General features: G+C 43.7%; 1 protein-coding gene across 1 annotated transcript in view; it reads left to right on the plus strand.

The window, feature by feature from the left end:
* FNDC3B (fibronectin type III domain containing 3B) overlaps positions 1–24,194 on the plus strand; it is a 213,868-nt gene extending 189,674 nt beyond the window's left edge. Inside the window, exons 24-26 of the mRNA XM_063338682.1 lie at positions 8,209–8,375; positions 11,640–11,767; positions 20,594–24,194. Coding sequence (XP_063194752.1) covers positions 8,209–8,375; positions 11,640–11,767; positions 20,594–20,905 — 607 coding nt within the window. The 3' untranslated portion in view covers positions 20,906–24,194. The remainder of the gene's footprint in view (positions 1–8,208; positions 8,376–11,639; positions 11,768–20,593) is intronic.
* Positions 24,195–27,609: the final 3,415 nt, after the last annotated feature.

Here is a 27,609-nt window from a genome sequence, read left to right on the forward strand (position 1 = left end):
AAATTAAGAATTAGCGCCAAGACACATGGCCTGCTACAGTTGACTCTGCAAGCCTGGCTAAATAAAGTTAACACTCAGAAAAGCCTTTCAGGTGGGCTGTTTTCATTTCGTATTGCTGCATTGTGTAGAGGAGTATTGCTATTAACGGTAAGGATATATTGTGTTAGGTATATTATATTGAGAGCATTCTGAGCAGGTACTTGGGGCTCTGCAGGGAGTGCTGCGCGAATGAAAGAGGAAGAACGGTTCCAAGTGTAAAAAGCTTCACTCGATCGTGCATTTCGGCTTTTTTCCGAGAAACCGGTGTAAACCAACATTTTTGGTAGACATGAGTTAACTCAGTGCGCGTCATCTTCCGAGAAGTAGCGAGGCGTGAGAAAACCTTGTTACGTGTTTGAGTTTAGATGTTTCAGACGTTAGGAATCTAGTGAGATGCAGAATTAGGTGCTTTTCCATAAGTATGTTCAAAGAATCGCTGGTTTGGTGCGAAATTCAGCAGAAATTAAACGAAACTACATAGAAACACAGTGGAGCAATTTGCTCTTACGTTTTGATCGGTGTACATCTGCAGGTACTTCAGACTTCACGACCGTAACTGAATATTCCAGATGGTAGATCATAAATAAGAGCAGCATCCAGACCGAAGACTGTCACTGTAACGAAAGCTATTTTCTGTACATCCGTAACAACGTCATAAGAAAAAATAATGCCTTAATCAGAGTAATGACTGCTTAATAGCTAAAGTGCTAAATGGGTTTCAGCTTGGAGCAACAGGAACACGTTGGCCGGTTTTCCGAGAGCACAACTTTAGGTTCCAACTGCATTTTGCTGAAGTTGGTAAACTGGAGGCCGGGCTCTGCTTCCGTAGTGAGTTTTGCCAAACCGGAGTACCGGGACTGTCAGGTCAGTAAATAGTTCTGAGCATGATGTGCTGAGTGAGATTCATTTTCAGGTGCAAAGACACGTAGTCGCTGCCACACTGGGAAGTTGGATTGTAATGGTGCACAAAGATGATAAAACTGCATGACTGTAAGAGCGTTTTGGGGGTGGATTTTGTTGGTTTTAGCTTTGTTAGGCCTGCTGTTACTTAAACCTACTGTTAATTATTAATACTATTGCAAGCCATGGTACTGGTATCTGCCTAGTAATCTAGTTCTTCTTGGTTGTATAGTTTTGACAGGCCACTGGGTGCTTTCCCTAATTTCTCCCAGATCTTTCATTCAGATGCTGTTAACTCGCACTCAGTTGTGCTCAGTATTGTTCTTCCTGTCTTCTCCTTGGCCTCTGACGTGCCTGTGTGCAGGAATCATCTGTCAGGCTCTTTGTTGGTCTGTCTTCCATTCCTCCTGGATGTGCCCAGAAGCTCCTTCCGGAAAACGTCATTTTTCTTGCTATGGGAGAGCTTCTGTAGGTTAAGGCATCTCCATTTTCAATTATCGCAACCATCTGACAAGTGACTATCTGTGGTAAATATGGATTAGGTGCTCAAATTCAGCAGCCGGTGAAAGATTATCTGGGAGAAGCAAGCTAAAAATCGATTTTGGGCTGCACGTAGTCTTTGTCTAGCCTGTGGATTTGCTAGGTAATTCAGTGAAGAAAACAAAGCTCTTCCCATCTGACTGTTATCACTTCTCTTCCGGCCTTTTTCTGCTCTCCACTTAGTTTTGCTGTTCTAAGGGTAAGGAAGGAAAAGTTGCCCCCTTCTGTGGGTCCTGTTATTATTCTTATGGCTATAAACCTAGATTTTATTGACGGTGCGTTGCAGAGGTTACTTTCTAAACATACCACGAACAAGCAGACATTATAAGCTTTCCAAAAGGTATCTTCTAGAAAACAGATCTTTGGATAAGAGGGGCCAAGGCGTCCCATCTGTTTGGTCCATGCCTCCTGTTAGGGCTGGAAGTAAGGTTTTGGGGGAGGTTGGGGGAGCACAAAACTCTTTTGGGAACCGCTGTCCCAGTGTTTCCCTTCCTTCAGCACCCACCTGCAAAAGATGATGTCGAAGAATGGCTTGGAAAGGTGGCCCAAAGCTGGCCTTCACCCAGAAAACGTTGGGTCAGGCTGGTGCTGGTCATGGTCCATCACCTGATGGATGTGGGGTGAGGGATGCTGCAAACGTTCAGTTTTTCTCTTCGAGCTGAAGATTTTGAAATAGAGCACAAATGGGAAAAAAAAAATGCGTGTTGACCTTTTTCCTGTATCTCTGCCAGCTTAACAGAATAAAAGTCCACTCCGTACTGAAGATGTGGATCAGAGAGAGATCTCAAGGTGCTGATGGCTGGGGAAGGATAAGTTAGCGCATTGTGAGATGTATTAGTTCATCATGTTTTCTACTTAGCTCCTGGCTTCAGGAGCTCCTCTGCAGCCTCCCTTGAAAAAAAAAAAAACGAAATGGCTCCATTTTGACCCTCACCAAAAGCTGTTCTCATCGTTCCCCATTTACTGAGTTCATTCCAGTCTACTTCTGGCATCTCGGTGTAGTAGAGATGAATGATGCTTTTTCTTGCGTCAGCAGGAACAACCTTCAACGTAAAGCCAAGAGGTGTTAAACCTCCCCATCTGCCTTGGCTGGGGGCGATTGGGATGGGGGCAGATTCCAACATGGAGAGCGTGGAGAAGGGAGCGCTGGTCTTGCTGTTGGCGTTGGAGATAGGGACGTACTGGAACACTGTGGTCTCTAGGGATCGGGGCCCAGTTGGTGAAACAAAGTGCAGGTGCAGTAACGCCAGGGAAGCTGAGGGGCTGGGCAGCCTTTTTTTCTGCTCAAGTGCTTCCAAAAAATGGATGTTTTCCATCTCGGGGGATGAATTAGATGGTTTTGTTTTGAAGCTTTGCTTTCCTGGGTGCCACCCTGTAATGTAAGGAGCTGCTGGTGGGGAGGAAAATCACATAAATCAGTGAGTGTCTGATAATGTTCTTTAAACAAAATAGAGGAGCAGCCTGAAACAGTAGGGGGGGGGCTATAATTGTGCAGATAACAGGGATGTCGCGGTAATAATATTAAGAGCTGTTGATTTGTGAAATTCAGGTACTTTAGTTTCTAATTATGCAGTTGCCCGTGTACACTGAAACGAAGCCTCAGGTCGCCAGGTCAGACCGGTGCTGTGTTAATGATTTCTCTCCAGCCAAAATTGTGGCAGATCACCACGTTTTTCTGGGAGGCAGTAACAGATTCGTTCGGGTGGCTATTTTAGCCTGTGCACTTGGCTGAAGATTGCTGTCTTATTTAGCGCTGCACGGTAGATTTTCTTTCAAATTAAATTGTTGTGAGGACGAACCGGTTACGAAAATATAAACAAAACCCAAGAGTTTGAAAGGGAACCTGCTGATTAAAATGTGCTGAGAACTAATGAGCGGAGACAGAGCGAGTACGTTCATATTCCTCTGCTTGACTGGAAGTGACTGAAGTGGAGGAAACAAAATACCTGCAACATGTAAAACATTTCCAAGAAGATCTTCGCTGAGAATAAAAAGGTATTGATGAAAAACTAACAGCAGTGGTGTCTCCCAAACAATCGTTCTAGGACATTGCGTTCTCTCTCCTCCGCTGTGTGTAGGTAAATGAATAATCCGTGACCGACATGAGAATGTCTGGGAAGGGGAGAGCTGGGATCGCTGGAGTGAGATGAGGGGGCAGGAGCCTCTGGGGGGTGTCTCCATCCCTGGAGAAAGTTGCTTTCTTTTCACTTTCTGCTGTTCCTTTACTGGAGAGGAGAGGAAACACTGCAGCACGTTGCATTTGAATAATACAGATTTACTCGGGGATGGTGCAAACTTAAAAAAAAATAATAATAATGCAACTGTTTTGAGAATGCCATTAACGCACAGAGGCAGTCTTTTTTTCAAAGACCGGGTACCAGTTTAGGGTATGCAGCCTGCGGTCTTTAAATTCAACTGGGCAGAGCTCTTAGAATTGAAAATTTCTTGGTGCTTATTAGCACGCTTTAGGGAGCTGCGTGAAAGCGGGTAGGGGTTGGAGGATGAGGGCATCTTGGCTGAGACACACTCTGAGCATGTTTTGTCTTCTGGTTTTGTCTGTCTTGGAAGGGGAGAGTGATGGAGAAATAGGAAACCAAAGTGAAAACACATATTTCTGTAAGTGTATAGGAGCATTTTGGGCTTGTTTGAACCACTTGAGTCCCCGTACTATCCCCACAGTTTTACCAGTACAACTGTCCTACTGTAACATTGGACCAGCCAGGGAACTAATCCAGTATAAGACTACCAATTGACAGAGATTTTTAACCTCTATCGGTTCTCAAATCCAGTTCACCGTTTAACGCTATAAGTATTGGTACTGAAGGAGCATCACGGGGACGGGGACAGGCAGCTCAGGGAGGCTGGGCAGTCGCAGCAGCCACACTTCCCAAGGGACCTTCACCGCAAACATCCGCGCATTAGTATTTGGGCATGATTTCACTAAAGTTTAAACTAACGTTTTCAACATTGCGGCTAAAAGCACGTCCATTTTGATTGAAGGGACGAGAAATGGCAGTATTTTGGTCATGTCCAACCATGTGCCCGTCCCTCAGCTCCAGCCCCGCTGTGCGGGGAGGAGGGATGGAGGAGGCTCTCCGGAGCCATGTCCCTGCTCTACAAGCCTCCCAGCTCCCATGGCCTGATGTGCAAGTTGTGTCGCTGCCCTGTGGAGTCTGGGACTTGTGTCTTCTCACATTCCATTTATGAATGACGTAAAGCTCTGTTAGATAAGTGAAGGGGGATGTAGAAAAAAACACCCACCCCCCAACATAGTTGATCTATCACCCTGAAAATGAAAAGCCAGAAAGACTTTTGATGGCTGTGTCTTGTTAATGACCATGTTTATGACATCCCGCAACATGTGAAGAAGGAAAACTCACTGTCCACGTTCAGACAGAGAACTGGGTAGAGGCTGGAAGAAGATGAGAGGGAGATGGAGAACATGGGAGCTTTTCTATATGCAGATTAAGTCAACTTTAACAGGCATAAGAGATTAAATCCTTGCAAACAAGCTCAAAACTGGCTTGTTCGTAAGAAAATGCATGGAACAAGGATAAAACACAGTGAACAATGTCAGGCTTGCCAAGAATCATAGAATCACAGGGTCGGAAGGGCCCTCTGGAGATCATCTCGTCCAACCCCCCGCCAGAGCAGGGTCATCCAGAGCAGGTGGCACAGGAACGCGTCCAGGCGGGTTTGGAATGTCTGCAGAGACGGAGACTCCCCCACCTCTCTGGGCAGCCTGTGCCAGGGCTCTGCCACCCTCAAAGGAAAGAAGTTGCTCCCCATGTTTAAGTGGAACTTCTGATGCTCAAGTGTGTGCCCGTTACCTCTTGTCCTCAAGGCAAAGGTGTATGGAGCTCACGTTTAAATGTGCTTTTTAAATTAGATTTAAATCTAAATCTTTAGATTTAAAAATGAAACTTCTAATAATATGAACAAATTATCTTAGTTTAGACAATTTTTAATGTATGCACACATCACAGTAGCAATGTGCAATGACACTGATTGATTCAACTTTTAGTTCACTGCGGTCCTTCATCAGAAAGCCCAGGAGACTGGAAAAAGATTGTAGGATATATTGGTCCAAACCATCTACATCAAATAACTACACTATTTTTAAAAAGAAGAGAAATAATTCTGGAGGAGTATAAAGTGCCTACTTTAGACATGAGGAACATACTACGTTATTATCAAAAAATCACTGGTATTTTGAAGTCAAAATGTTCCATCTTCATTATGTTGCTTACATCATGATCTGCATGTTCAAACACAATCACACAGCATTATTGCCATAGTAAAGCCTAACAGCAGTTGAATTTGATTGACTTAGTAATCAGCCTTTCTTCTTCCGAAATTGGAAGCCCTCTTTCTTCAAAGATGGTTGAATCTCAGAAGTTGAAGTGTGCTTCCATTACGGTCGTGTGTACTGAACGTGGATGCGGGCTTTTCCGTAACCATGTTTGCTTTCATTACAGGTGCTTTTTGAGGTGGAGACAGAGAAGTAAATAGGGGGGGAGACGGAAACCGGATGGGAGTATTAGTCCGGTTCCCAAATGACAGGAGGAGCTGGAGTGGTTTTGCCACATCACTTTTTCAGTCTTGTGAAACCTAAGTCGTATCCAAAAGGTGAAAGTGTAATCTGAGGACTAACTCATTGGTATTCACCATATAAATATGTCTAGCAAGTGGACCGTAAGCCCAAACTGGGGTCTGGGTATGCTCGTCTATTAGCTGGTAAGGTGTATTTGTCCTCCCTTGCTTCCCTAGCTCCGCAGATGATTACAAAGAGGTCATTAGTCTAAAATACTGCATTGCATCTTTTTTTGCTGTCTGTTGCCCTTGGATGAGGCTCAGAGACAAGTCTCTGCGCTTCTGTGAGTACTGCAGTGGTTTCCGAGCCAGCTGCCTGATCGAGCGACGAGAAGCGGAGAGGGAGACGGTAGTCTTGTCTCTTCAGTCTTAATGCTGTCCTAAATACCTGGGCTTTCTTCATCACCCAGAAAATCCCAAGAAATTTTATTCCATGAGAACAGGTCTGTTCCGTGAGAACAGTCTATTGAAGCGTGCCGCAGCTGCTTACGTGACCCTCAAAAATGTGGGATAGCAGGCGGTCCTCAAAACTCTGTGAGCATAAGGTTGGGAAAAAACCCACCTTCTTCTTTGGAAATTGCCTTTAAAGTCTCCTCTTAAAAACGTGTGGGCATAGACCTTTGATTTACAATCAAGGTGAGGGGCTCACTAAAACTCGGGGGGTGCAGTAAGTCACGTTAGTCCTCAGAGTACATTTCCAGCAATTTAAATTACCTGAACATTTCTTTTTTTATTACAGATGATTCTTGACCTCTCTGTTTGTACTTCCGTGGATTTCAATCGTAATGTAATACGAATTGATTTCTGTCCCTGAGAGCTAATGACAGACCCAGTTTCTATGAAATGCTCAAATTGGTTATACTGTGTATCTCATGAAAAGCCAAAGGACTTATCCGGGATAAAGCTAGCACCTAGATGAGGAGGTCAAAAACAAATCTCTTGGTTGGCTTCCTGGTGATTTCAAATGCGCTGAAATGGTTAAGATATTTGAATAAATGTACTAAATCATAAAAAAAAAAAAACAAAACAAAACCCAAACCCCTGTGTGATCCTACGCGGTGAATTTTATGTTCTCCAGATTCGGGGCTATTGCGAGTAAGACCTTGTTCCCCTGTGGAGGCCGAGCGGGTTGATGCAAGACGCTGGGTGCTTCCTCATCCCCATTCTGCTCGGCATCCAGGGGGTCAGGATCTCAGGTAGAAACTGCTGGCTAACACAGGACTAGTGCTGAAAAGCATTTATCCAAGCAGAGCAATTGAAAATAGAAGTCACATTATCTCTAGTAACTGTACTTGGGTTTGCCTTTTTTTAAGATTAAGTGACATTGATTTTGTTCTGCATTACATTATTGGACAAGTTTTGTGTGTGCTGATGTTTGGGCTTGTCAATGGAAGTATTTTGGGAAGTCACTTCCTTCATGTCGGGTCTTTTTCTTCTTCTCAGCCTGCTCTGGAGCAGAGCTGTCGGTGCAGCGTCCCCCAGCGCCCCTAAGCTGGCATCCTTCGCCTCCAGATCCCCCTCGCCGTGGTCATGCTTCCCCTGTGCCTTCGCACCCGTAGACCACGACGTGCTCTCTCTCGGTCTCTTTCTGTCTCTGCTGTTGGGCTGTCTTCGCTCTGTAAACTCTTCAAAACTGTGTATAATAAATTACGCATCCATTATGCAATCCATATGCTCTGATTTAAATAGAGCTGCTCTGGCTTAAGGTGGCACAGATGAATGTAAGATGTGGTCTTAGCGTGCCAATAAAGTCCAAATCAAGCCATGAAGGATTCAAAGTATTCATCTGGTTTTAAACGCGCTTCTAAACCAGCAGCGCACGCAGTGTATTGTAGCAGAGCACAGGTTGAACCTGTTCTGAGCGGGTAGTAAGAAATGCATTGACAGACGTTTTCCTAATAATTCATGTAATCATTTTGCAAGGTAAGTATTAGCTGCAAAGGAGACAACCAGCTGCTTTCCCTAACCTGCTAATCATTGCTCGTGTGTTAATGACACCCTGGTTTTATACTTGCTTTCAACGGCTCTGCGAAGCCGATTTTCACGGTACGGATACCTTGCACCGATACGTGTAACAGCCGGGAGCGTCTGTGCCACTCCAGTGTAATTACGTGTTCTCATTTTCATTGTTTCCAGGTTTATTCCGATTTATAGGGGACCAAGTCATACGTACAAGATACAGCGGCTGACAGAATCCACTTGTTACTCGTTCAGAATACAGGCGGTCAATGACGCTGGGGAGGGACCTTTCTCAGAAATATGTACCTTCTGCACAACTAAGTCTGTCCCACCGGCAATCAAAGGTATGTCGTAGACTATTTTTTTTTACGCATGCATAAATAGCGTGTAATTATTTCAGTAATTGGTAAGTATGCAGGGAGTTTGTAAGGAGCAGCATAAGTGTGCGATAACACGTGAAAAATCAGTTTGCGCTGCGTGTGTTTTTTCTGTGAAGTTACGTTACAGCGGGGAGCTAAATTATCCCAAAAAAGTTCATATAAACAATATAAATGTTATGCCAACCACTTTATTCTACCTAAACTGCTAAAATGCTGCTGGTAACAATAATGTTTACCAAGGGATTGCTCTGGATTACGGCAGCGCTTCTATAAGGGACGTAACAACTGTAGTATATATGTGTACACACCAATTTAAGCATTAGTAAAGTTTAGTGTTGTTTTTAGTTGTGTAGGTGATGGTCAGCACAGCACTTCAGAGTCATTTTTCTTTGATTTATAAAATTATTAACGATATGTCACATACATAAAGCATTAGATTCTTTATCTCACTTAGCACGTGTTCCACTAGAAGAGTAAAAGGCCAAATTAAACGAAGTTTTGTAAAGAAACCTCTTTTCCTCTGTGTAAATTTTGCTCGGAGTAATTTTGCTCCTTCCTTCCAAGGAGAACTATTCTGAAGGCAGAGGATTCGGTGTATCGGCGGCGAGATAAGCTGAGCTGAGACCAGATGCACCTTTTTCTCCTGTCTGCTTACATCTCCTTTGTCAAGTGGTACCATTTACTGTGAGAAACAGCAACCGGTAGTTTGTCAGAGAGGTTTCGTTTGCTCTGCTGTCTTTAAAACCGGACTTTGGTGATTTTTGACACCGTTCATGGTCAAAGATTTAGAGGGGAGGGAAAGCCCTGCTGGGGTGTAGCTTCCCTGGTCCCTGCTCTGAATCGGGACATCGGCTTCACTACCCTAAAATCAGCGTATGCGAGAATCCCACCTTCATTCCTACCTGGATCTGGCTGTCCCCTGGCTTTCGGCGTTTGCTTCAGTGCTGCTTCTGGACAAAGATATCTCTGTGTGGTTGGCGTGATGTTCAAGGGTAACTGTACTTACCCAGCAGTGAATTATCCTGATTCAGCCCAGCAAAGCCAAGGGAAAATTATCCTGATTCAGTGAATTCAAGTGAATTATCCTGATTCAGCCCAGCAAAGCCTAGGCGAACCAGGTTGGCGTCGATGAGGGTAGCAGGGAGGATGTGCTTCACAGCTTTAGCATCGTCTGCAAGGTGTCGGTGCCTTGGCACGGGCACTTGTCACCCGAGCCCATCTTGCCCTTGCTTCTCGTAGCTGCGTTGAGTGGGTAACGCTAGCTCAGGGTTGCCTGCGTGCGCTGTAGTCACACTTGCATTTCGTTGGCTAGAAATCCATTTTATTCAATTCAGATCTCAACTAGGGTTTGGTTTTGTACTCCCTGTCTGCCTATTTAGTTCCTCCTCAACGTGACTCATGCGCCGGACTGACTCTCGAGCAGTCGAGATACGGCGCGGGCGCCGGGTGGTGTGTGGGCTGGGACCACGGGTACATCGCAAAACACTGGCTGTCACAGAGAAAAGGGCACAACAAACACTCCGTTAGTGAGCGCTGCCTTGGGGGGGGTACTGCTATAGGGAAGCGAGATCTGTTGAGGCAAAATGATGCCGATTCCCTTCCGTGTTCGGAGCAATACAAAGGAATATAGGTGATACGCGAGCAACTGTGCTAAGTTTATCAGACACACGTGTTTATTCTCGTATAAAGTATCCCAGTTGCTCACTTAGTGATGCCAACCCTAAAATAGCATTATCGTTAATGGCAATGTTTTGTAAGTGTCAGACAAAAATCTACGTGTATTGGGGTAAGGGAGGGAAGGAGGACGGGAAATAATTGAGAATGTTGCTGTCATCTGAGATGAAGGCGTCTATTATCAGTCTCTCAACACTGGCAGATGTGCAGAGAGAAGCAAATGGGTATTGATTGCATTTGGGTCCGCATATGATTCATGTGTTCCTCTTGGGTGGTAACGGATTAGTCTAAAATTCATGTAATGTATGCGGCAGCAGAAGCATTTGTTTCTTTGATAGACTCTCCCGTTGTCTGTTTTCGTAGGTTTGGGAATCTGTATTGCCTTTAACAAGCTCATCTCCTTGCACGTGCACGTGTTTAACCGCTTGGTAAAGTGTTTAGCTCTGTTTTGTTTTTTTTTCTCCCTCTTTCATTTTTTCGGTCATGTGCTGGCTTGAGGCTGGTGGCCCCTGGGTGCTGTTGAGGTTGTGTTGATGCCGTCCAGTGGCAGATGCTTAGTTGTACCTATAAAGATGCTGTCGGTACCCTGCTCGCCTCACCTGCAAGCTGCCGTGGGCACAGTGTGGTGTCTTCTGGCTTTCAGCTGGTGAGGGACCCTCTCCCAAGGACGGCAGCCGTTGTAACAGCCGACAAATTGAATTTCTCTAGAGTTGTAGTGAAAGCACCGGTCTGAGCCTGGCTAGAAATACCAGGTCTGACCATCTGAATTTCAGGCTCAGAGTTAGCTGTGAGTCCAAGTCTTTAAAACTGTGCTTGTACTTTTGCTTCCCAGGCTGGACTTAATCCCTAATACAGAAGGTGATTTAGCTTTCCTTCTCACATTCCTTCTCCCGTTTTCCTGAATGAAATGTTTTATATTATTCCCCTCTTTCAATGGTGCGTAGCATGGGAGGAATACGCAGGCGTCTCCACTGGCACAGATGTTTGCTCAGAACTTCATGAACTTGCTGCTTTTGTCAATGCCAGTGTAATTTGTGTGTTGGCTTCTGCTTCGAAAAGATCAGCGCACCGCGCTGCAATTGAATTTTAGAAGTTCAAAGTGTTTTATCACCTCCACTCCCCCTTTCCAGCAGCCCACACGGCTGACGGATGAGGGATGCTCTAACTGTCCTTCTGCAGAGGTGATTTGGGTTCTGCTTCTTAGGAGCTTGTTAATCAGCTCTAAATCTCACGCAGTGTTCTGTGAGCTGCGGTTGTTATTGTTTAATACCACAAGAATCCTGAACTGCTTAATCAGGCAAGACTGTCCTGAAATAAATGTGACTTTTGAGTGACTTAAAAATCCAGCCCCAGTTTTAATTCCTTCCATCCAGTGGTGACAGCAATTTGATTTTTTGGCCACGTAAATAAGAGTACGGATTATGTGCTGCTAACCCCTGTGATGTCCTGAAGTTCTCTTTTAAAGATGTTCCTGTATATCACAATGCGCGGAACATGAACCAGATGTCAATGCAGCCTTTATATTAAATGGTAACGCATTTAATTGTATTGTAGCCCCTCGAGTGACACAGCTGGGAGGAAACGCCTGTGAAATTACCTGGGAAACTGTCCCACCCATGAAGGGAGACCCCGTCGGTTACGTTCTGCAGGTACTGGTTGGAAGAGAATCTGAATACAAGCAGGTAGGAAAATGGTCTTGTTTTGATACTGCTAAATTGACGATCTAATGGAAATGGTTTTGAACATTTGCTGTGCTGCTTCTCTCGACTGTGTTGAATTATACCCTATGGTGATGCAACCTGAACTTTGGTAAAAAGCTGAGTCAAAATTAAGGGCCGTAATAGGTTGTTTTGTCCCCAGAGGGAGTGTATAGAACATCATTATCTTATTGAAGTGATTTGCGCTCTGTCCATAGTTAATCACTATTCCTAACCGAACTAACCTTTGCAAAGTTACAGTTCTGTCGGCCCATGCTTTCTTCTGAACTGGCTGGTGCTAACCGTTGTCTGAAGATGAGAAGATGAAGTGGATAGATTATCTTCCTCATTCACTAGGCCAATTCCAAGACCCTCCATGAAGGATTTCAGTCAAGTACGCGGTTTTTAATTGGTTTGTTCAGCCATCCCATTCCTGTCTCAGATTTCGATGCAAGGATGTGTCACTGCTGTTCCTCAGCTGCCCCACAGAAACTGTCCGTTCTTGCAATGTGGGAACAGAGCGAGTGAAGTACGGCTGATCCTTCGTTCCTTGTCTATCATGATTGGAGATCACAAGTGGACATTTCCCCACAGCACCTGAAAGAGAACAACTCAGTCACAGCTAGATCTTATTTCATCTATCACAACTCTGACTGCGTGATTTACAGTGCACTTCAACTGTGCCCTGTCTTAGAATGATAGAATAGTTTGTGTTGGAAGGGACATTTAAAGCCCACCACCCTCCCTCTGCCATGAGCAGGGACATCTTCAACTGGATCAGGTTGCTCGGAGTCCCGTCCAACCTGACCTGGAATGTTTCCAGGGATGGGGCATCGACCACCTCTCTGGGCAACCTGGGCCAGGGTTTCACCACCCTTATTGTGAAAAATGTCTTCCTTACGTCTAGTCTAAATCTTCCCTCTTCTACTTTAAAACCATTGCCCCTTGTCCTGTCTCAACAGGCCCTGTTAGAAAGTTTGTCCCCATCTTTCCTGTAGCCCCCTTTAGGGACTGAAAGGCCGCAATAAGGTCCCTCCGGAGCCTTCTCTTCTCCAGGCTGAACCCCCCAGCTCTCTCAGCCTGTCCTCACAGCAGAGGGGCTCCAGCCCTCCCAGCATCTTCATGGCCTTCTCCGGACCCACTCCAACAGGTCCATGTCTCTGTGCTGAGGGCCCCAGAGCTGGACACAGCACTGCAGGCAGAGTAAAGGGGCAGAATCCCCTCCCTTGCCCTGCTGGGCACACTGCTTCTGATGCAGCGCAGGATATGGTTGGCTTTGTGGGCTGCGAGCCCACATTGCTGGCTCATACAGGCTGCCCAGAGAGGTGGTGGAGTCTCCAACTCTGGAGACATTCCAAACCCGCCTGGACACATTCCTGTGCAACCTGCTCTGGGTGACCCTGCTCTGGCAGGGGGGTTGGACGAGATGATCTCCAGAGGGCCTTTCCAACCCTATGAGTCTAAGTCCAGCTTTTCATCCACCAGTACCCCCATGTCCTTCTCAACAGGGCTGCTCTAAGTCCCTTCATCCCCGCCTTGCCTAGAGCTCGCCATTTCCAGCAGATGTTGGGGTGGTTGAAGTCCCCCAGCACGACGAGAGCCTGCCAGCACCATGCCTCCTGTAGCTGGAGTAAGAAGGCTTCGTCCATAGGCTCCCCTTGATGGGGCAGCCTGTAGCCCACATGGTTGCCCGTGTTGCCTCAGTCTCTTAATTCTTACCCATAGGCTTTCAGCCTGCTCATGGCTATTCTCCAGAGACAGCTCTTCACCCTCTATCCATTTGTTGATGTAGAGGGCAAGGCCTCTGCCCCTCCATCCTCACCTGTCCCTTCTGCCCGTCTTCCCCCTGTCCTTTCTTTCGTTGTCATACCGATTTCAAATAAGTCCAACGTAGGGAATGAGATACTTTAAGCCTTAAATTAAATTCTTAAAAATGTGAATAAGGCGGTACTTTGAAACTGCCTTTGCTCCTCTTCAATCTACTTTTCAGTGTTACTGCAAATTAATGAATTATCAAAAGTAACATAAATTAATTCACGTGGGTGCTAAAGATTCAGAAACCTAACTGTTGTTTTTGTCGGGAAACATTTTTGGTGCTGCTATCGGTCATAAAACCTCCATGTACTGTGTTGGCCTCAAAATGTCAGCGGTAAGTGGATAAGTGGAGCCATTTCGCTGTTGCCTGCTTTGCAAAGTAGCTGTGCCGTATAACCTCCCGGCGCAGGTTTGGCAAGCATAGCTTCAGTGCTTCAAATGTTCTGCATGGCCTTGGGGAGAATTGGGCATGGCTTCATCTTCCTTTAGGGTGGGCGATGGCTTCGTCTTCGCAGTCAGGACCTTGTGGTGTGAAAAAGCCCAGCAATAAAGGAAAGAAAAAGCACCTTCAGGGTTTTAATGTTGAAGGTCTTCATTTCTCATGAAGCGTGACCTTGCTGAGGGGTGTTCTGTTTGAGTTTTCACGAGTGACTCACTAGAAGAAGCTCCGGGCTGGGATGCTCCAAGCTGACGCTGTGAGTTCTGTAGTTGGGCTGGCTGATAACCAGCTGTGGAAATCAGGGAGAGTCCCGCTGTTTCATGGTCTCAGAGGTCGGTTTCACCCATCAAAATTACTTAGTTTCGTCGCAAGTGTGGGTGTCTTCTCAGCAGTGGGGCACATCACTGACGTGCTCTCCATTAGCCGATCTGCAATAGCTGCGTGCGCGTGCTCTTGCCTCCTGTTGGGTGAATGGGAGATAAAATATATCAAGTATATAAATAGGAGATAAAAATATATTAAATATATTCACTGTTTTTCTGGCTAATGCATTTCACTCGGCCTTTGCTGTGGCACGTGCGTGATCACTTGCTACTCTTTGGCTGAAAAGTAATTTTAGTGATACGTTCACTAGGTTCTAAGCGCAAATCCTAAATTTACTTTTAAATCTGTTTTGTTCCCTGCAAGTGACATAGATATTTCGCACATGTATCTCAGGGGGCATATTATATTAGAAAAGCTTTGCAGATGGTTTTGAAGGGTTGCACGAATGAAAAATATAGTAGGTTTTCAGCCTATTAAATGCACCCATGAGAACGAAGAGCGTCTTAAGTGACGGGCGTTTTGCCAGGGATCGGACAGCTGGACAAGAAGGAAAGAAAAATAGCTGCATGAAATAATTCTTTATGTCCCACTGGCATGGAAATAAATGTGACAAATAGCTATTTCAAGCTATTTGTGGGCAGTGCAGGACTCCATATCACGTGTAGGGTCACTCACCCTCGGGCGCTTTCACCTTCTCTCCCCCTCCAGGACACAGTTGTCTCTGTTCGGTGACACGTTTTACACCAGCCCAAACGCAGATGAGAAGAGTTTCATAGAGTAAAAATCCACTTATAAAATTACCTTAAAATTGAAACTCTTCAAATAATAAACGCGTAAAGCTGTTTTCTCTGTAACAAGCCTTTAATTCTGTCAATAGATCGCTTTATTTGCAGCAATTGAGGCAACTATTTAAGGCAAGCGTTGAACAGTTTTGTCTAGGGAGATGTTACAAATCCATGGAGCCGCGTCTCCCTGTCTTCGCCCGTGGATTGACTTCAGGTGAATACGGCTGATAGGTGACCAAAACCAGTTTCCTCATTTTATCTTAAAGCCCTAATTCTTGCTTTCAGCGTTTAAATGAGTAAAAGCTTATGAGCCTGAGTTCATGCGCAGGTATCTCCTGGAGCAGAACAAACCAATTAAAGGGTGAAGCATTTACTCGGCGTTACCATCTGTGGAAGCGACTCTCCACGGCAGAAATCAAGATGATGATGCGTGTCAACCTCTTTTTTTATATAGGGAACGGGAGAATGTTTGATATAAATCTGTTTCTCCCCCAGGAAATTTTACAAAGATACCGTTATTCTGACAAACATATTGGGAAGGCGACAATATGACTTTGGTGATACTGGCGTAGCATTCATACCACGATATGTATTTTAAACGGGTGTGATGGTGTTTTATTAACAAGAATGGTGTATGCTTTACAGAGTAGATTTTAGTCTTTTCGCCCCAAAAAAAGTTTGGAAAAGGGAGATCCCATCGTTGTGAAAACTGGCTTAGAAAATTTTAATGATGATTGTGTTTGACTTTTCATAATGTGACTGTATCCCACGACTGTTTGTGGAACAGTTGTGCACACAGAGTGGCACGGTGTCGAGCACAGTTTCCCTAGTTTTTAGCTCCCTTATAGCATGTTAAAAAAAATATTAAATATTCCTTTTCCTGTTTCTTAAGCGATGTGTTCCTCTTTCTGTATTTGTACGCTTTATCTGTTCAGATACTTTGAAAAGCAATGGCGTTATGGCTTTACAGTTCTTTTCAGGAAATCAAATTTCCCTTGTTTACGAATCGGGATGTAAATCACAGCAGACCGTGGGAATCGATGGCCCGGGTCTGGTTTTCTGTTTCTTGTGGCTTCATCTAGCAAAGCCTACTCAGCTAGAACTTGGCTTTCAGGTGTGTTCCAGTGATCTCCAGTGCTGCATAGCTTTAACCCGAGCGGGGGGAGCGGGCCGGGCTGTGCGGCGCAGGAGCTGGAGCTCGGGATAACAGTCGGGACACTCGGCAGCCCAAGTTTTAGTTTCCCGATGGAGTCACCGAGGAGCCAACCCTTCATCAGAGCTGTCCCTGGGAAACGAGAGCTGAGTTTTAAAGCTTCTTTATCCTTGAGTTGTTTGCCAGTGAGGCAGAACGTTCTACCTTTGAAATTTCCAAGAATTTGGAGGCCATGGTGTTTCAGTGGCTCCTGCCACATCTCTTCTGGAAGAAAACTGTCCCCTGACGCTTTCCAAAAGAAGAAAAGATCTGGGTAGATGCGCTGGGTGTGTAGAAATCCCCCAGCAATGCAGTGGGAAGCCTGCTCGGGTCTGCACCAAGAGGTGGACAGCTGGGAGAACCCGGTCGGCCGTACCAAGCTCTAATTTTTATTATTGTTTTTCCTTTGTTTCAGACTCTGTAGACACACAGTCTCTGAAACCCGTTCAGTACACCGTTAATTTGTGTAAATAAGCAAAAAATAGTGTTTCCTTCTCTATTTTAAATAGCAAGTCAAAGGCACTTGTACTGGTAGCATGCCAAAATACAACATAATTGTACAGGACGCCCTGGCATTTATTATATTAATGCTACCTGCATTGAGTATTTTGTCTGCCTCCTGACGTGTCACGAGACGGAACAAGTAATTGCCTTTTGCTAAGAGTTTTTCAGTGCAGCCCACCTCGCGGAAGGTGGTCTGAGGGGCTCTTGTTTGCTTTGTTTAGGAGACGAGACCGTCCAACCCAACGAGGGTTTACGAGCATCTCAGCAGTGGAGTGAGTGAAGCTGATTTTGTGTTTGGATAAAAAAATAATTCAGTTTCTTAAGGAGAAATGTGTCAAATGACTTAGAAGAAATTAAACCTTTCGAGTGAGCGTGGTTTCTAAATAGATTGAAACCTGCCTGTGATTCTTGATCTTCTTATCACCATGCCAAATAGGCTTTTATTAATTATTAGATAGACTGGTCACTGCAGCGGAGGGCAACAACCAGGTAAGGTTATCTTGCGCTTTCCAGTGTGTCGCTTACAGGGCAATTTTTATTATTTGGCTGGCATTTTTATTATTTGGAGAAAGTGGAGTGGGTTTGAATTATTTAATGGCGTCGGTGAAATTGAGAAATACTTGCCTACAGGAATTCTCTGAGCTGTCTGGGTTGATCAATAGGATCAAATGCCTTAAGAGGCTTCAGCAGCAGTTTATTACTTGTGATGATATTTTCATTGAGGGAGCCAGGCGAAAAAGCTCATGTTTTTATTATATTCTCAGGTACCTAAGCAGAAAAGCTGTTTTTAGGCACTGAAAGTGATAAATTAGATAGCCACTTTACTTTGACTTGTTGGCCACCAAAGCGTAATGTGCTAGATATAAAAAAGTGTGCTGCTTTATACAGTCATTTTTGGTGTAATATTTGTTTAGTAGATTTAAAGACCTTCTACATAATTGCCAAATTTATTTTTTTTTTCCTCTCTGTTGTGCATGTGAAGCCCATTCACGGGGTGTAACTGTGGTGTCAACCAAGCACGTATCTATGGAGCGGGAGCCAGTAATGTCCCCAAGGTGTGCTCGCTGCAGCCGCTTGTGGAGGATACAGAGTAAATGATAATTAAGCACAATAAATTTTTACCTGTTAATGAGAAAGGACATAGATCCACTGGTGGTAAATACTCATTAAACCACTGAAAGCAGGACAGTTTCCACCACCTTCCCAGCTCTAGTGTGGGACATGTTTTGTCTTTACCGTTACTGAATATTAATTCTTGTATTCAGCTGTTTCTCAAACTTTAACGATGCGCTCAACTCTCACTTGACTGGCCTTTTTCTGAGAAGTGCTGTTGACTAGCTGGCTTGAGTGAATGTGGTCATCTGTATTTATTAGACTGTAATGAAGATACAGGTCTTTGATTTAGCCAAACTTAGCCTCCAATGACACTGGTATTCACCACCCTGACAGAACAAAGCAAGTGAAAAAACAATTCACTGGATAGGTTTTTTCAATGCATATCCCATCCCTAGCACCTGTTAAATGTAATTTATGAAGATTAGATTGTAACTGCTTCATTGAATGTCATTATTTGGACTTTACTGGATTTTTATTTTGTTTTAGAAGTGGTCATATTGGTTGCAAAGGTTCATTTTGGCAAAGGCACGTAGAGGTCTTCTGATTATACATTTTGAAATGAAATTAATAATTGCAAGAGCACCAGAAAACATACCTTGACTAGGGTCGTTTTGTAAGGAATAGATGCTCTGAGTCACCATGTCTCGAAGTCTAAAGAAATGGGAGTTAGGTAAGTCCTCCAAGTAGAAGAATCCTGACTCTGGTCCCGTGGAAGAGCACAACCCTTTTTAATTACTTGCTGAACCTACCTTTGCATGCCAAATGCATGCAGCTTCTCTTTGCATGGTCGCTTATATTTGGGAGTAAACTAAAGTATTAACCACCTACAAGATGTAGCGTTGACGATGGAGTAGGTGGAGGACAATTGCCCCCAGCAGGTGGGTATTAGAAATGGAATTGCCTTTGGAAAATAGAGTGGCAGAGTCATTCTAGGAATGAGGTACGCTTTGCAAACGGATGTTTCAACCTTTCCCGTTATTTCTATGGAACTACTACAGCACTTGCACTTTTGTTTTCCCTGCAATTACTGTGTTACTGTAACTTAATGACTCCTTGGCGTTGGGAAGACGAGCAAAGACGACAAGGAAGGCAACGGTGCATAGCTGTGGGTAATGTAGAGATTTACGGGATGAATTTGTTGTATTCCTCTCACTTGAGCTAGAGTGAGCTTCCTCTGGATGCCGAGCGTACTTGAGGAAGGTAATGTAATTTTGTTTAAACATTGCTTCTTGATTTATGCCTCGGGGGCAAGAAACATGAGCCAGTTCGAGGACTTCTACTTAGTCTGGAAGCTCAGAGTCACCGTTGTTCAAACTGTATTTGGAAAAAATGTGGAAGTTTAAAAGGAGGGGAGAGAACGAATGAAAGAAAAGCCTTAATCTTTGGTCCCAGACCTTCTCAAGAAACCAGTGACTGGGTGTTTAACTGAGGGATGAGTCTCAGGGGCAGGAGAGCTGGACTCTTGAAGTGGTGTTTAGCTGAGCGCGTCTCTTCCTTTTCCTCCTGTATGTCTGACTCCCGAATAACGCACAGGAAATCCTCTGTCGGCTCAGGTTTAATGTCCCTCTTGTTGCCCTCTCGTAAGTTGGGTTCTTACCTCCCGGCGGGCAGAGATGCTCTCAGCCTTCCGCTCCCGCAGCGAGGAGAAGGAAACCGGCTAAATGAGCAGAAGAAGAAGTATCTGAAGTTGAGGATGGGATTTTTCCAGCAGACACAGGCACTTTGTGAGACGATTTTCATTTCATAAAATACCAGTTTCAGCACTCCTCTGTTATATAAATTGTTGACTGGTTATTTGTTTTCAGAGTTTGTAAATGCTTCCAGTGGTCTTTTTCCATTTAAGTCACAAAACTGTCTCTTAGCTATTTGGTTCTCTCTCTTCTTTCTCATATTGTGACTCATGCTCTCTGAGTCATGCGGTACCTACATTTGATTAACATAAATACGTGATGGGTTTGGATTGCTAAGGAACCAACAACAATGCAACCAAGAGGAGCTTTTTTTTTTTATATACCTTAATAATATTTTATTGTTTCCACAATTCTGAAAGTGTAATTTCTGGCAAGATTTCTGACTCTTGAGAGAAATGTGAGGAAAGTACATTAAAATAATATTTGTAACCAATTTTGCAATTACACAGTGAATGTCTTCCAATAACCTTAGTTTGCGGGTTTTCTTCTTTTTGGGGCCAAACATGGTGCTTATGTCTTAGACACGTTTTAGGCATATAGCCACGTTTTAAGAGCAATTACGTTTGTAGTATTTAATCAGACCCACAAAAGATGAGTACGTCTTACGGCTGATGTATTGTCTGAAGTCGTGTCTGTCCTTGTGTGCGTTGGCTCTGTTGAATGCTCTGTATTGAGACCTCTCATGGTTGGATGCCTCTTCCGTAGCTCTCCGCGTGCTTCTGTTTTTCCAAAACCTGCATTGAGTTAGTGAGCTCTTCCCTCGAGAGCTGAGTTACAAGGCTCAGGCTTGATCTAACTTTTTGGCCCAAATCCTTGCAAGTCCTTTTAAATTGCTTGAAATTTAAATTTCTGGCCCAAATCCTTTAGAATTGTTTGGTGCTACGAAAGGAGGAGGAGGTTGTCTTCCTCTTTGTTCATGACTGTGCTTGCTGTTTTGTTTGGAAGGTGTACAAGGGAGAAGAGACCACATTCCACATCTCAGGCCTTCAAGTCAACACAGACTATCGGTTTCGCGTCTGCGTCTGCCGCCGGTGCTTGGATACCTCACAGGAGCTTAGTGGACCTTTCAGCCCATCCGTTGCCTTTATGCTTCAGCGAAACGAGATCATGCTTGCGGGAGAAATGGGAAGCATAGATGACCCGAAGATAAAGAGCATGATTCCTACTGATGAACAGTTTGCAGCCCTCATTGTTCTTGGCTTTGCAAGTTTGTCAATTATATTCGCCTGTATATTACAATACTTCTTTATGAAGTAGAGAATTCAATGGAAGTTTGAGATACAAATTTAACTAATGCTACGCATTATAATCCACACATTTATTCAGATATTCCTTTTTTTGAAATCCTTTTGTTCTACCATGCATTTTATATACTTCTCTTGTTTTTACAGTTCTAGCTTGAAGAAAGATAAATCAGTGTTTTGATGCACCTTTTTGAAATTCAAAACTAGGAAGTGGTCAAACTGGAGAAACAAGCAAACCACATACCAAAAGCAAGATTGTTTTCCTTCACGGTTTCAAAACTGTCACCAATTTGCCTTTTCAACGTTGGGTTTTTTTCGCTGAAGTTCATGCAGTCTCTTATTTTATCTTACTATTTAGGAAATTTTAATCATGAGTCACTTTTTTGTCTCTTCTTTTTCCTCCTAAACATTAGTCACGAGTGTGTGTAGCGGTAAGACTAGAATGCAGTGTTAGTCAACAGTACCGGCTTTTCCTTGAACAGTATTAGCATTGTTCCCACCAATTATTCACTACATTTGCCCCCCTTTTTTTCAAGACGAAACGTAAATTGTTATTTTAAACTGTCTAGCGCATTTAAATCGGAACAATATCCTGCAGTCAAAAAACCTTTTTAGTTACCTGTTGTTTTTACAGTTGCAACACTATAAACTGCCTGTATAAGAGATCGAATAACCAAACTGCATATAAATTATGAAGCATTATAGGTTTTCTTTTTTACCATTTTGATTCCTAGCAGTAATTTTAAGTAAGAGGGCATCGTGCAATAGTTAGTTATTCCCATGTTCAGCTGTTTAAAAGCTGCTTTAACTTGTCTGTTTGTCACTGTATATAACTATTCCTAATCTAATACTAGATATTATTCTATTATGTTCATCCTGATTTATATGATTAGAGCTGGTGACAGCTTACTGCCTCTACTGAATTAGGTGAGATTTACTTTCGATGTAAGCAAACTTTACTGTCGGTTGATTTTTATTTTTTTTTTAATTATTATTATTAATGTTATCGGAGGGGTATCCATTTTATGGAACGTTTTGGGAGGTATCAGAAACGAGGCGTGTTTATTTTCAATACCTTCAGTGGGTGTCTGTGCTGTTCTTACCACAGGGTCAACTGAAATCACTTGGTACACGGCAAAACTCAGACGGGAGCCCCGCTCTGATGGGAATGTCCCCCCTCCTCCTGCCTGCCCCTTCCACGATACACCTTTTAATCCATCGAGATACTAGAATTTTAACTCTTCACTCATTGGATTGTTTATATTAAGTCAACGTTGTGCAAGTACCTCAGGGACAGAAATGAGCTGGAGGTGCAAATAGATTCCAAAAGGGTGCAACAGACACAGTGTATTTTCCTGCCTCTTGTTTTTGTATATTTTTGCTACTCGGTTTTGCTTTTGTCCTGGCTATTTTGTGCTCTGTCTCCATCGTCTAAGATTCAGTGTCCTGTACTAGCATAATATTCCCTTAACCAAAGTAATGGGGAAAAAACAACATTATTTTTGTTTTAGGTTTATTTATACTATATACTGCATACAGTACTTTAAATACCAATTACAGTGCAATCTTTTATTTATTGTAAAAAGAAAAAAAAATAAAAAATAAAAAGTGTACTTATGTACTAATCCCCTTCCCCACCCTCCCCGTAGCATGTTATATTTTGTCTGTTTTATACTGTTGTACTTTAGGTCGACTTTTTACCTGGCAGCATTCCTAGTATTATTAATCTTCTTACATTTTCTTGTGTTTTTGAAGATGGGAGCATCTAGTACATTAAATGCCAAAAAAAAAAAAAACCAACAAAAAAAACCAACCACATTATCAGTGATTCAAACGTTTACATGTATCCAAAAAACATAATCATCTCTGGAAAGAAAGTGCTAAGATCAATGAATTATTCTGTGTGCCTCTCTAGATGTAGCAAATATTAGAAATGTTCTGTATTTTGTTATTGACTATAATTAGTTTAATTTAGCCTTGCAAACTAATGGCATTGAGCTAAATATATATATATTTTTTTTTTTTTCGTTCTTGCCAAAGTCATGGCTTGTCAAATTTATTTACATCTTATTTAAATTTATTTGTGATATGAAACTTTGTGACCTTGCCTCTGTATTTTGTGAGCAAAGCATAATACAGCTGTCTTCAATGGAGGGGAAAAGAGCGTATTTTTTAAAACGATGAAAAGACCGCTAGTTTGGAAACCCAGAAATTTGAATAGATTCCCTTTTTTTTTTTTCATTTTTCGATATTGTTTCAGCAGTGCTGCTATGAAATCCAAGCTTGACACCTTTTTTAAAAAACCCTGCTTCGGTCAAAAAAAAAGGAAAAAAAAAAAACCAAACAAACCCACTTTGCTTGAGACGATTTGATGGATTTTGAAAGTTTGAAATAGAAATGATACTAAAAGCGGCGAGCAGAAGTGTAGCGAAAAGCAATGGGTTACACCTGAAGCATTGCTGTCGTTGCTAATTTGTCCGGTGTCCCTCATAATCATGCTAACGAGAACGCCCAGCCCAACCCCGAGATTATCGGAGGAAATATTCCGTCGGAGTTGGGACCGGCCCTGAATACGTTAATTTGACGTTCTTTTAGTTTGTGTATTCTGCCATAGCGATTTGATTGTCATTCATATATTAACAAAAAAAAATAAAGCATCACCAATTTTTAAACCATTCCCGGTTTGATTTCCATTGTCGCTTCCATTATCCCACCCTTTGCTGATGCCTTGTCTTTTCCCCTACACCTTTTTATGCCCTTGGATCCAGCAATAGCAGGCGTTGAATCCAACCCGAGGGCTCTCTGCTCTCAGAGAAATCACAACAAGAGTTAAAAAAAAAAAAAAGAAAAAAAAAAGGTAGAACGAAACACTAAATATTTAAAACCCTTAAGGAAGGAGAGAGATGTTTTTTCTATTGTTCTGCCTTTTTCTTTATGAACTTGAAATGTTTTCTACTCCTGTTTGTTGGCTACGGTAGCTCGGTATTCAGCGTCACGATTGAGAAGTGCCCGAACTGAATGTGTATGAATCTTATCCTTGCACAGTTCTTTAAATTGAAAAAAAAAAAAAAAAAAAAAAAAAAGTTTTTACCTCACTATGGGAACATACATTCCAAGCTTTTCAACTTTAAAAAGAAAAAAAAAAAAAATAATAATCATAAGTTTTCTTGTATTGTAAATTTTAGACTATTTCATATGCATTGTATTAAAACTGCCATATCGATTTTAATGTATAGATTTTGCAAATACTACACTATGTATGTAAGACTTAACTGTATCTGTAGTGTATATGTAATATATTTATGCCCAATAAATGTTTTAATTCTTTCTGATATTACCAGGAGTTTTCTTAGCTGGATACAGCCCTTTCCAGCCCGTGGGGCCCCTTTGCAGCAGGTCAGTGGTGTTGCTGCAGCCTCAGGCGCGAGTGGGAGCCCCAGATTGAACTCGGGACGTTTCTGGTTTGTCACGGGAATGAGTTTGCGTTGTCCGTGTAAAAAAAAAAAAAAAAAAAAAAAAAAAAAAAAAAAAAAAAAAATCAATTAGTCATCATAAAAAAATTAGTATGCGTACGTGTTTCTTCGCAAACACGTTAATGTTTGGGTTTTAAACAGCTTTTCTTCTTCACATCACTGCGTAAATACAACATTTTGTGTGTTTGCTTTAATTACTGCCATTTGCAACATGAGTGGGGTTTTCTGAAGGAAATAGTTTTTTTTTTTCGTTTGGTTGGTCAGCTTTTTTTAATTTAAATAGTGCTTGCCAAAACAATCTCTCTTTAACAAAATCATTTAAATGTGTCTATAGAATAGTAATTACTGGTTATTATCTGAAGAGATCTTTTATTTTCAGTAGTCTCTGGTTTACGGTATTGCCGTGAGCGTCCGCTGAGGTGATGGAGGGTGGTTAAAGCCCACGGGATGGAAGGAGATTTTGGGGGATTTTTGAGCTCTGGATGTTGTCTTGTCGTGTTGTAACCCACAGGTTTGGTGCAGAGGTTCTGGGTCTCCTTCCCGCACCCAAACTGGGCAGAAGTGGGGTAAGTAGCACTAAGTTTCCAATGGATTTTTGTTTTACAAGGAAATGAGGAGCAAGTTGTTAACCAGGCTCGGGAAATGTTGTATTTTAACACCTCTTGCTGTTGGTATCTGAAGTATAAAAATGTATCTGCTTTGAAAAGAGCAGGGGCTTGTATTTTTAGATGTTTTTGTGGCCTTACGAAGCACCTCACCTCTGGGCTGGTGCGGGAGCTGGATGTGGCCCATGGCACATCTCGCAATTTGAGCAATCTCCGGGTCTGCCCGCAGCAGCGCGTGGTCCCCGGGTCGGTGGCTGCTGTTTCTATAGCAGCAGCAATTCTCTCTCTGCTGGGTAATCAACGAGCCTGCTCAGCACCAAAATGGGGAGAATTTGTTTTGCTTTTGACTTTTCAGCCACTGTCGCAAGTTGGGAGATGTTTGGTTTGGTGGAGGAGAGTTGAGCCCTGTTTGAAGTGGGGGGTTTCTGTATGAGGAACCCGTGTATCAAAGCAAGAGGAGGTGGGATCTGAGCCACCCGCTCCCCGGGACAAATACAGAGCAAACGGGATCCGGAGGCAGCGTCAGTCCATGTTGTTCACCTGCGGGGAACCTTTCCTCCCGGACTCATGCAAGTCTTTGAATTTTAGGAGGTGCTCAAATTCAGGCTGCTATAAATAGCCCTGGCTTGAAGCGGGGTAGATCTTCCCTCCAGCCTTTGTGTCTGGCGACGGAGACTCTCCTGCCTCTGCCTCACAGAGCTATTTGAAAATACCCCTGAAAATCAAATACTCTGGGAGCTCCAAGAGTCCCCCGGGGCATGCAGTGTCGAATAGCATCGCCTGGGCTGCTCCTTCCGTGGGGGGCTGGGGGCTCGGCAGGGCCTGTGTCCTCAGCCAGGCCCTGGGCAGCTTGGCTGAGCCATGGGAGGTCACTTGCAGCTGGAGGAGCATTCCCCGGGAATGCCGCTTTTCTGCCCTGAACGGAGGGACGGTGACACCTTGTAGACGGAGCCGGTGGTGGTGGGAGCTCAGTGTTTCATCCTCGCTGTCAACCGAGGAACGCTGTTGTGCTGTGCGTGGCAGGGAAAGAGCGGGTCCTCGGCCCGCGGTGGGGAAGGTCCCTCGGGACCGTGGGTCAGGGACGAATGAGAGGAAGCAGCTCCAGCCTGTGTCCATCTCTAATGGATGGTTTAAGTTGCCATTTTTCAATGGCCCTGGTGTATTTTTGGCCTTTTGCTGAAGTTCAAGGTGGCGGTTCAGAGAATCACACAGGATGGTGGGGCTTGGAAGGGACCTTCGGAGATCATCTAGTCTGACCCCCTGCCAAAGCAGGGACACCTAGAGCGGGTTGGACAGGAACACATCCAGGCGGGTTTTGGATGTCTCCAGAGAAGGAGACTCCAGTGACACTTGGGAGTCAGTCCTGGGACGAGTGCTGATGCTGCCAGCACACGCAAGTCCCTGCCTGAGGGAAGCACCGGCCGCTGGGAAGCTGAAGGAGCAGAACGGCTCAGCTCCAGCCAGACCCAGCCCAAAACCTCTTTCCCTTCTGCGTGCCTGTGTGCTTGTTCGGGATTAAACAAGGGGTACGAAACCAGACCAGTTCATGTTTTTAAAGAAAACTCCAGCTGCAACCCAATCTTAACCCATTCTTGCCAAACCGGAATGGATCCTTCAAGGTCTCAGCAACATTTGAGCAATTCACGGATAAGGGAGACGGGATGATTCCCCCCCAGCATCAATGACACCTACACGAACCCGATGGTTTCGTTAGCCCTGTCTGCACCCAAAGGTATTAGAGAAAAGTTATAAAGAAATTATTGTGGAAATGTGATGTATAAATTACATTTCCTGTGCAAATCTTATTCTAGAACTGTAGAATCATTGCGGAATTCATATGATGTGTTCTGATTTCTTGAAGGGGTGTAGGATTATATTCTCTGTCCTTAATATTCACCTGCCTCGGAGTGAAGGTATAAATGTCATCCCTTATTTCTTCTCAGAAAGGAGAACCACAAGTCAGTAGAGAGGAGGATACGGACTTTTTGTTTCAGTATTTTTGCGGCTGAGCAGAAAGCCAGCTGAGATCCCTTGAAAAGGCTGTTTCATTGGTATTACATCTAATAAGTTCTAAACTGTTGCATCTGTTTCTGCTCTTGACAATCGCTCTCACAATGCGCAGATCCTTGGCTGGGCAAAAGGAAAAAAAATAAGAGGTTTCACAAGATGCTTTCAAGCACAGCGGATTAGCCTGCTATCTGCTGTTATTGAGGTGAATGTGCTGTTATTAGTTTGAGTAGTTATATTTATTGTACTAATTGCGGGCATAGATGGCCTCGCATGCAATCAAAGCTATTTTTAGGTCTGCTAGCACGGTTAATAAATAACTGCTTGGGTCAGCGTGCTCGGTGAATGTCATTTCTTGGTAATTTTATTAGCTCATGTCTCTCCCTTTCTGTCATATGAAAGCCATTATTCTCTACAAATAAAATGGAGCAAAGAGTAGGGATGCAGAAGTCTTGTGAGGATTGACATGTCAATAGAGTTGAGAAACTCACCCTAATGCAGTGCAAATACTGTATTTATTAATTTATAGCTTAAATGCCCTTCCCTTCCCCAGAACGCTTGCGAACCGGTCGCAGTGTCCTGGGCTCGGAGGGCTCTGTGGCACTGGGCACGTCAACGTCCCCGGGCAGCAC

This window comes from Chroicocephalus ridibundus, chromosome 6 (assembly GCF_963924245.1).
Source record: "Chroicocephalus ridibundus chromosome 6, bChrRid1.1, whole genome shotgun sequence".
Classification (NCBI taxonomy): domain Eukaryota; kingdom Metazoa; phylum Chordata; class Aves; order Charadriiformes; family Laridae; genus Chroicocephalus; species Chroicocephalus ridibundus.